General features: G+C 40.0%; 1 protein-coding gene across 1 annotated transcript in view; it reads right to left on the bottom strand.

Moving 5' to 3' along the window:
* Positions 1-446: 446 nt before the first annotated feature.
* Positions 447-10,825, bottom strand: part of PLOD2 (procollagen-lysine,2-oxoglutarate 5-dioxygenase 2) — an 81,600-nt gene continuing 71,221 nt past the window's right edge. The window contains 8 exon segments of the mRNA XM_032802211.2: positions 447-1,689; positions 2,497-2,622; positions 3,003-3,149; positions 3,408-3,512; positions 5,200-5,220; positions 8,555-8,578; positions 9,572-9,622; positions 10,531-10,553. Coding sequence (XP_032658102.1) covers positions 1,534-1,689; positions 2,497-2,622; positions 3,003-3,149; positions 3,408-3,512; positions 5,200-5,220; positions 8,555-8,578; positions 9,572-9,622; positions 10,531-10,553 — 653 coding nt within the window. The 3' untranslated portion in view covers positions 447-1,533.

Raw genomic sequence — 10,825 nt, 5'->3', positions numbered from 1 at the left:
AAACGACAACTCAGGAAAAAAAAACTGGTCTTAAAACTACTCAGACCTGGTGAATTCTCTTCACCACAGCATCAGTCAGGATAGTAGGGGAAAGGTTGCTGCTTAGATCACTACACCCTGTTTACCAAAAAGGATTATTACAACAGGTAGTAAGCACACACACTGCTGCTGAAGCTCCTAAAACTCTGCCCACCTTGATAACAATTGAGACGCCAATGAATGAGAGACATTATTCAATAGCAATAAAGTAGCTAGCGGTGACTACTCCGAATATTTAAAAAAACCAAAAACAAAAAAACCCCACACCTTTTGCCAACATAAATTTGATCATGCTCACCATGATACACAATAGTTCCTTTTAAAATTGTTAAATACATTACATTTTAAAGATAACAGCTTGGGATATATTGTCATCTTCATTAAGACAAACAATAAAAACTGTTACATTAATTTTAAATTACCTTTTATTTTTCACAAGTTTTAAAACACTGTGCATTCTGGCACCTTAGGTTCCTTGATTTAGAGTTTGCTTCAAGTTTCTTTAAGTTACAAACAGTAGATACAGTAGGAATATTTAAAACTGATTCCTTTAAAATAAATGGTAAGTCAAACCTCTTAGGTTTAAAAGAGAGACTTCACCAATTTCATTTTCCTGATACAAAATTCAAGTAATTTTAAATAACATAAAATTGTTTATAAAACATCCTGATATTAAAATTTACCAGTGTTCTGAAAATAGGATTTAATTTCCAGTATCAACCTGGTGCAACTATACATTACAAAAATAGCTCATTTTAATTGAAGAACACTTGGTAAAGAGAAGTAACCTTAATGGGACAAGTTCTTCTTTAAAACACATACTTGTAGTTCTTGATAAAAAAACTGTTTTTTAATCTAACTTATTTGATCTATTCCTCAAACTCTGCAATGCATATTTTCTTTATGAGGATATAGATGTTGATATTTAAAATAAACTAAATATTTTAATAAAAGTTTTACTGAGGTGTTGCTGAAGTGCACATCAACACACAAAATATGCTTCTGCTTAAAGCCAAAATTTGTGTGCAATTCTGCTAGGCTATGGGATTCACTTGATGCTAATTCTATGTGTGGTTCTTCTATTGGAAGTTACAAAATATGCACAACACACAACTTTATCTGCATAATTTTACTGAATAAAAGCCACAAGAAAAGATTTGGAGATAATTTTGTATCTAGGAATTTGTCATAACAGAAAAAAATGATTCATTTTAAAATGCATTTCTATTTTCCCTCCTCATCCCACCCTTAACGACAGCAGAGTACAAAAATTAGAACATTTTTACTTTGTTACTTAAGGCTCAGAGCAGACATTTGGAAGTGTCCAACATTTTTTTAAGTTGTTTTTTCAATCTTTTAGCTCAAAGTAAAGCTGCTGTCTAGAGGAAGTAATTTAAAGTTTCTTTTATCACCATCTTCTGGGAGGAAAACTATAAATAAGAGTTTATATCATAAAGAACCAGCCACTGGTTTTGAAGAAGCAAGAAAATAAAGTTAGGGATCAATAAATGATACTGCAATGTATCTTGTTCCATTTAAAATGGGAAGTCCTTCGTGTAAATGAGTGAGTCTTCCTGGATGCATGAAGCTCCATCCTTTCCTGGGTGACTCAATGGAACAGTTGTACCTAATAAATTTACATCCACCTCCCTGTTGCAAAAATCAGAAGACAGATGTCTTAGTTTGGATTATAACTGCATTTACAAACAAGAGCTTTTCCTTTTGTCCAGTAATCAGAATGCTTTAATGTTAAAAACAGATACATAAAAACATCAGAAGAAGTTCTCTATCCATACTAATACGGCATACTGCTTAAATAATGTTTCCTTTGCAGCAGTTCATGTGGCAACAACACATGATAGTAGGGATTTCAGTCCCTTTTATTTTGGTAAACACTGCAGAGCAGCTCCTTTGAACAGTCTTAGTGGTATATTTGTTTCCAACCGATCAGCTATTCAGTAACATTACTGCAGATGAAAGACTAGTTAATCATGTCTTCTAGGCTTTCATTCAGGACAGCTGCTCTCTTTAGGACAGCACGTTAGCCCAGGATCAAGTGTTTTCCTTTATCGAGGTCTAAAGCCGAAGCATCATTCCCCAAGGTAGCAGTTTTGAAAATCTAAATAATTTGGTATAGGAATGGAGAATACACTGCATGATGGGCAGTGCACAGGTGGGCAAAACAGAACAAGTTGTTCTACTTGTGGATGAATTAATATGATCCAGGGTCAGATTCTACCACCATTAAGTTGATTACCACCATCCTCCATGGGTTGTTCCATTGACATCAATTAATAGGGCAGCATCAAATGGTTTACCTCAGCGACACATTGCTATGCGTGCTGCATTTCTTTTCCTCTTACACAGGGTCCTAACCATGTCTATTTGGAGCCAAGCATGGAAATGATTTAGATAAACTGAAGAGCAGCAATACTTAGTGAAATGACTACTGCTTACCTGAAAATCTTCTCCTACTTTGTTGAGAGCAATGTTGATGGTAAACGTAGAGGAGTCATGATGAGGTCTGAGGGAACGCTGTCTGTCTGTAGTGTATTTTACGACAAAATTCAGCATGGCATGTCCCTGAAATAAATGTGCAGTAATCCAAAGGATTTCTCATCAGTGTGTGAATTTCTAAATCAAATGTGCTTATTCACGGGAGCTGAATTTTAAAAAACTACTCTCTGGCAAATGTTTGTGCTTCAAGTCTGAAACAGTTACAGCAACATAGGATTTATCTGACCCATCACAACCGAAGCAACACAGTTCAAGGCTGGAATACTTTCAATCAAAGCACGAAGTAACACATTTTTAACAATATATAATAAATAAAACTGAGAAAAGTGTACCCTACTCTAAAATATTCCATGAGCAAGAAGATTCTGGGATTAATCTAATAAATCATTCCCTGCAAATTAACCATTCAGCTCAACTATTCACCAATAATAATTTTAAAAGTTTACCTTTGTATAATAGCCAGCAAAGACTTTTAGTGTTACTGGTGCAATGAACTCTCTAATGAAATGTAGCCATTCACCATCCAGCCCAATTTGCTTCATGTGAATATCATCAGTTGGGACATTTTCATAACCTCCAGATATACGACTATCCTAAAAACCAGAAGGGTCTCAAGATGTGGGTTTTTTCAGTACTTACATAATACAGGTTTTAATTTATTTGAAAACTGCAGACATACAGAATTAAAACAATGGCAATAAAAGTTTTTTTTTTTTTTTACTAAGTTTTCAGTAGTTGCAGACTATGCCTTCTAGTACACTTTCTAATGAGGCATTTATTTAAAACATTAAAGTACATGGTGGCCTGCCAGAAAACAAGCATCAGTTTTGTTTACAAGAGATGAGACTTACACGATGTTTTCCTCCAGACCATTGTCCATAGTGTTCCATTTCCTCTACCAGTTCATCACAGGCAATCTCCGAAAATATCGGAAACCAATACACATCAGGGCATGGCTATAAAAGAACGTAAGAACACAAGAACAGGCATACTGGGTGAGATCAAAGGTCCATCCAGCTCAGTATCCTGTTGGCCAATGCCAGGTGTCCCAGAGGGAGTGAACCTAACAGGTAATGATCACTTGATCTCTCTCCTGCCACCCATCTCCAACCTCTGACAAACAGAGGCTAGGGACACCATTCCTTACCCATCCCGGCTGACAGCCATTAATGGACTTAACCACGACGAATTTATCCAGTTTTCTTTTCTTTAACTATCCTGTTATAGTCCTAGCCTTTACAACCTCCTCAGGCAAGAAGTTCCACAGGTTGACTGTACACCGTGTGAAGAACTTCCTTGTATTTGTTTTAAACCTGCTGTCCATTATTTTCATTTGGTGGCCCCTAGTTCTTATATTATGGGAACAAGTATATAACTTTTCCTTATTCACTTTCTCCACACCATTCATGATTTTATATACCTCTATTCATTCTCTTCTCCTTAGTCTCCTCTTCTCCAAGCTGAAAAGTCCTAGCCTCTTTAATCTCTTCTCATATGGGACCCGTGCAAACCCTGATAATTTTAGTTGCCATTTTTCTTAACTTTTCTACGCCAGTATATCTTTTTTGAGATGAGACACAATCTGTACGCAGTATCCAAGATATGGGTTCCATGGTTTATATAACAGCAATTAAGATATTCTCCATCTTATTCTGTATCCCTTTTTTAATGATTCCTAACATCCTCTTTGCTTTTTTGACCGCCTCTGCACACTGCATGGCATCTCAGAGAACTATCCACAAGGACTCCAAGATCTCCTTCCTGATTATTAGTTGTAGCTAAATTAGCTCCCCCTCATATTGTATGTATAGTTGGGTTATTTTCTCTTAATGTGCATTACTTTACATTTATCCACATGAAATTTCATTTACCATTCTGTTGCCCAATCACTTAAAGTCTGAGAGAACTTTTTGAAGTTCTTCACAGTCTGCTTTGGTCTTAATTATCTTGAGCAGTTTAGCATTGTCTGCAAACTTTGCCACCTGTTTACCCCTTTCTCCAGATCATTTAGGAATAGTTGAATAGGACTGGTCTAGGACTGGACCCTTGGGACCACCACTAGTATTCCTTTCCATTCTGAAATTTACCATTTTTCCTACCCTTTGTTTCCCTGTCTTCTGACAGTCTTCAATTATGAAAGGATCTTCCCTCTTATCCATAGACAACTTCATTTTACATAGAGCCTTTGGTGAGAGACCTTGTCAAAGGCTTTCTTGGAAATCTAATTACACTATGTCCACTAGAATCCCTTGTCCACATGTTTGTTGACCCTTCAAAGAACTATAATATTAGTAAGACATGATTCTCTTTTACAGAAACCATGTTGACTTTTACCTAACAAGTTATGTTCTTCTATGTGTCCAATAATTTTATTTTTTTACTAGTGTTTCAAATAATTTGTCCGGTACTGACGTTAGACTTACCGGTCTGTAATTGCTGGGATCACCTCTAGAGCTCTTTTTAAATTTTGGCATTACATTAGCTATCTTCCAGTCATTGGGTACACAAGCTGATTTAAAGGACAGGTTATAAATCATAGTTAATAGTTCCGCAATTTCACATTTTAGTTCTTTCAGAACTCTTGGTGAATGCCCATCTGTCCTGGTGACATGTTACTGTTAAGTTATCAATTAATTCCAAAACATCCTCTAATGACATTTCAGTCTGTTGACATTCCTCAGATTTGTCACCTACAAAGGACGGCTCCGGTTGGATCTCCTAATATCCTCAGCCGTGAGACTGAAGCAAAGAATTCATTTAGTTTTCCTCAATGACTAAGTGCTTCTTTTGTATCTCGATCATCCAGGGCCCCACTGGTTGTTTAGGGGCTTCCTGCTTCTGATGTTCTTAAACATTTCGTTATTACTTTTTGAGTTTTTGGCCTAGCTGTTCTTCAAACTCCTTTTGGCATTTGTCTTTTACATTATTTACACTTAAGCCCTCACATCATGGTTTTAGAAGTCATATTTGTTACTGAGTAATTTTTCCACTGTTTTAGGTGTCACATAGGTACATCATAAAAAACATGCCACTATTCCACTCTAAGTCAGAATTCAGATATATTAAAGTAATGAAGACGTTCTTGATCTGTAGCTGCATTTTCAATGAAGGTGGCAAAAAATTAACAACTAGCGTTAATGCATTGTCTTTTCATTTCACTGTAAAGAGTTTATTTATGTGTGTAGCTTGTGTTCCTGCTGGGGAAAAAAAAGTGAGTTACAATTACTTTAGCTTACCTTCATTTCATAAGCATTTTTAGATATACAGCGAGAAAAAATTCATCTTAAAATCCAGGTTCTTTCATCTAACATGCAGATCTTTGAAGAAATTATCTTTGGAAGGCAATCTGCCATAGAATCGAAGGACTGGAAGGGACATTCAGGGGTCTTCTAGTCCCTCTCCTGCACTCGGGGCAGACTTAATATTTATAGACCATCCCTGGACAGGTGTTTGTTGAACCTGCCCTTAAGTACATATCTCTAATGATGGAGATTCATACAACCTACCTAGGTAATTTATTCCATTGCTTAACTACCCTGACAGTTTGGAAGTTTTTCCTAATGTTCAACCTAAACTGCCCTTGCTGCAGTTTAAGCCCATTGCTTCTTGTCTTATCCTCAGAGGTTGAGGAGAACAATTTTTTTCCCTCTCTTATAACAACTTTTACATACTTGAAAATTAAGCTGCGTCTACACTCGCGTTTAAATCGATTTAACAGCTTAATTCGAATTTAAGCTTGTAACCCTGTCATACTACACGCCTTTATTATCGGGATATAAATGGCTCTTTAAATCGATTTCTGTACTTCCCCGACGGAGGTTAGCAGCGCTAAATTCGATATTTAATATATTGATTACAGTTAGTGTGGGACGGAAATCAACGTTATTGGCCTACCGTGGCGGGCTCCCACAGTGCACCACCTGACGCTCTGGCAGCAATCTGAACTCGGATTGCAGCGGGAGTGTAACAGGAAAGTCCGCACTTTGAATTAGCCATTTCTTGTTTGCCAGCGTGGAGCTCTGCGCACGGGTGGTGATGCGTCTCAAATCCAAAGAGCTTCCAGCATGCGACCGTACGGAGATACTGGATCTGATCGCTGTATGGGGAGACAAACTGTTTCTCGAGCTCCGGTTACGAACACGAAATTGCCAAAAGCGTTTGAAAAAATCTCCAGATACACAGCGCTGCGTGACAAGGTAACGGGAAGCCAGAGACTCAAATGGACGCTCATGGATGGAAGGGATTACTGAGTGCTCAGCATCCCAGCCACAGCCTAGTCCTGCTGAAAGAGTCTTTGGCAAATTCTGGCTGAGCTCAGTGTTGTTAAGTTCAAAACAGTTTGGCGTGGTTAGGGGAAAATAGTCTCTCAGTTTCTCCCCTCCCCCCGCCACCGTGACAAGAAAGGGAAAGAAATATTCTTTGACTTTTCAATGATCACCCCTATATGTACTGAATGTTGCTGGTGAACGCAGAGCTGCGAGCAGGTTGTAGAGCAGTATCCGCTCCTCTCCCCTCCCCTCTCCGGTGGGAGTGCAGTAGGCCTAGTAACCGGTCCTCATGATATCTAACATGTTGACATGGAGGTATCTTCCTGTTTACTCCCAGGTAGATAGGAACAGAACGACATAATAACTAGCTTCATTCATAGCGAACTGGGTGCTTCATCCCCTCCCTTTCCTGTGTAATGCAAAGATTCTGCTTACTGCCTGGACTGTCATAGCAAAAGATGCTGTTGCCTCTCCCCACACCGTTAATGTCCTGCCTGGACTATTCATCGCACCAGTGAGCTGCCTCCCCTCATTTTATGTCACTATCAGTGTTTTCTTATTCCTGCATTCTTTCTTACTTCATGACACAAATGGCAGGACACTGCCACGGTCTGCCCAGACAGGTTGGGGAGAAGGGAAGCACGGGTGGGGGGTTCTTGCAGGGGGCCCCCTGTGAATACTTGACACGGAGCAGCTGTGCTCTTCTGATACACTGGTCCCTTTAATTACACTTGCCTTTATTCTAGGCAGGACTGACTATTTTTGAACCATAGGGAGGGATTGACTCATCCCAATTTTGCTTTTGCGTTGCGCCCCGGGCCTGATTTTCGTCAGGGGCAATCATGATTAGCGGACAGGTACAGAGGTGGGAAGAACCGTCATTTCATTGCCAGTTACTCAGCGTAGCGGTACGACACGACTGGTACATCTCTGCATCTGCAAAAGGCAATGTGATGCTGCTGATGTAGCGCTGGAGCTATCGCCTCTCTGTCCACGGATCCAGTTACACTACGGCGCCGGAAAAAAAAAAAAAAGCTGAACGGAGCTCCATGGTTGCCTTTGCTTATGGCGTCTGCCAGGGCATCCAGGGAAAAATGGCGTGGGAAAGGTTGTCAGCTGATTGTTCCTGGAGCGAAGGAATGGACTGATGAATTTACCAAGAACCACCCGCGACAATACACGATTCAACCCAGAATCTCAAGGGGCGCGGGTGGATGCGGGAACTTATGGGATAGCTCGGAAGACGTTACCACAATGCAACGCTTTCCAGAAATCGACGTTAGCCTCGGACCATGGACGCACAACGCCGAATTACTGTGCCTAGTGTGGCCGCATGAAATCGAATTTATAATATCAGTTTTATAAAACCGATTTTAGCTAATTCGATATTATCCCGTAGTGTAGACGTGGTCTAAGTCTCACTCTCAGTCTTCTTTTCTCCAGACTAAATATATCCAAATTTTTCAATCTTCCCTTATAGGTGATGTTTTCTACACCTTTAATAATTTCTGTTGCACTTCTCTGGACTTTCTCCGGTTTGCTCACATCTTTCCTGAAATGTAGCACCCAGAACTGGACACAATACTCCAGTTCAGACCTAATCAGCACAGCGTAGAGCAGAAAAGTTACTTCTTGTGTCTTGCCTACAACACTCCTGATTATACATCACACAATGTTTGCAAGAGAGCAACAGTGTTACACTGTTGACTCATATTTAGCCTGTGATCCACTATAACTTCCTAGTAGGGCCGGTTCTAGCCATTTTGCTGCCGCAAGCACTGCGGCACGCCGCGGGGGGGTGCTCTGCCACTCACCTGTCCCGCGGCTCTGGTGGACCTCCCGCAGGCGTGCCTGTGGATGCTCCACTGGAGCCACAGGAGCAGTGGACCCTCCGCAGGGACGCCTGTGGGAGGTCCACCGGAGCCGCCTGCCGCCCTCTTGGCAACCGAAAGAGCGCCCCCCGCGGCATGCCGCCCCAAGCACATACTTGGCGCGCTGGTGCCTGGAGTCGGCCTGGCTCCCTAGATCCTTTTCTGCAGTACTCCTTTCTAGGCAGTCATTTCCTGTTTTATGTGTATGGATTTGATTGTTCCTTCCTAAGTGGAGCTACTTTGCATTTGCCCTTATTGAATTTCAGATCATTTCTCCAGATTTGTCCAGATAATTTTGAATTCTAATCCTGTCCTCCAAAGCATTTGCAACCCCCCTCCCCATCCCGCTGCTTGGTATCATATGAAAATTTTGTAAGTGTACTCCCTATGCCATTATCTAAATCATTGATAAAGATACTGAACTGAACCAGACCCAGAACTGATCCCTCCAGGACCCCACTTGATATGCCTTTCCCGCTTGATTGTGAACCACAGACAACTACTCCCTGAGAATGGTTTTCCAACCAGTTATGCACCCACCTTATAGCTCCATCTAGGTTGTTTTTACCTAGTTTATTTAGGAGAAGGTCATGCGAGACAGTATCAAAAGCCTTACTAAAGTCAAAATATACCACATCTACTGCTTCCCTCTATTCAGAAGGCTTGTTACCCTGTCAAATAAAGCTATTAAGTTAGTTTGACAGGATTTGTTCTTGACAAATCTATGCTGACGGTAATTTACCAGCTTATTATCTTCTGGGGGTGTTTGCAAATTGATTGCTTAATTATTTGTTCCATTATCTTTTCAGGTACTGAAGTTAAGCTGACTGGTCTGTAATTCCCCGGGTTCTCCTTATTTCTCTTTTATAGATTGGCTCTATATTTGCCCCTTTTCCAGTCCTCTGGAACCTCTCCCATCTTCCATGACTTTTTGAAGATATCTGAGCCATTAGCAGTTATTTTGTCAATGATATTGAGTATTCTAGGATGTATTTCATCAGGGCCTGATGACCTGAGGCCACCTAACTTGTCTAAGTAATTTTTAAATTTGTTCTTTCCCTATTTCAGCCTCTGATCCCACCTCATTTTCACTGGCATTCACTATGTTAGATGTTGAATCGCTACTAAACTTTTAGGTGAAAACTGAAACAAAAAAGTAATTTAGGACGTTTGCCATTGCCACATTTTCTGTTATTGTTTTTCTCCCTCATTGAGTAACAGGCCTACCATGTCCTTGGTCTTCCTCTGCTTCTAATGTATTTGTAGAATGCTTCTGGTGACCCTTTAAGTCTCTAGCTAGTTTAGTCTCATTTTCTGCCTTGGCTTTCTAATTTTGTCCCCACATACTTGTGTTATTTTTTTAAATTCATCCTTTGTAATTTGACCTAGTTTCCACGTTTTTGTAGGACTCTTTTTCTGAGTTTCAGATCACTGAAGATCTCATGGCTAAGTCAGAGTGGTCTCTTCCCATACTTCCTATCTTTCCTATGCAGTGAGATAGTTTGCCCTTGTGCCCTTAATAATATCTCTTGGAAAAACTCCCAGATCTCAAACTACTTTTCCCTTTAGATTTGCTTCCTATGGAATCTTACCTACCAATTCCCTGAATTTGCTACAGCCTGCCTTCTTGAAATCCATTATTTTTGTTGTGTTGTGTTACCTCTTACCATTCCTTAGAATCATGAACTATCATTTCATGATCACTTTCATCCAAGATGCCTTCCACTTTCAAATTCTCAACCAGTTCCTCTCTATTTGGCAAAATCAAATCTAGAACACTCTCTCCCCTAGTGGTTTTCTCCACCTTCTAAAATAAAAAAAACTGTCTCCAATACATTCCAAGAACTTGTTGGATAATCTGTGCCCTGTTGTGTTATTTCCCAAAGAGACGTTTGGGTAGTTGAAGTCCCCCCATCACCATTAAGTCCTGTGCTTTGGATGATTTTGTTAGTTGTTTATAAAAAGCCTTATCCACCTCTTCTGCCTGGTTAGGCGGTCTGAAGTAGACCTCTACTATGTGTCAATCAGGGATATTTCAAAGGGTATCTCATCTGATGTCATCAAGTACTCACCTAATATATGGTATCTGCAACGAGCATTGCTTTGGGAGTTATTATCCAGACCAACTAA

The sequence above is a fragment of the Chelonoidis abingdonii genome, chromosome 8 (assembly GCF_003597395.2).
Source record: "Chelonoidis abingdonii isolate Lonesome George chromosome 8, CheloAbing_2.0, whole genome shotgun sequence".
Classification (NCBI taxonomy): Eukaryota; Metazoa; Chordata; order Testudines; family Testudinidae; genus Chelonoidis; species Chelonoidis abingdonii.
This window is presented reverse-complemented; position numbering and strand designations above follow the sequence as displayed.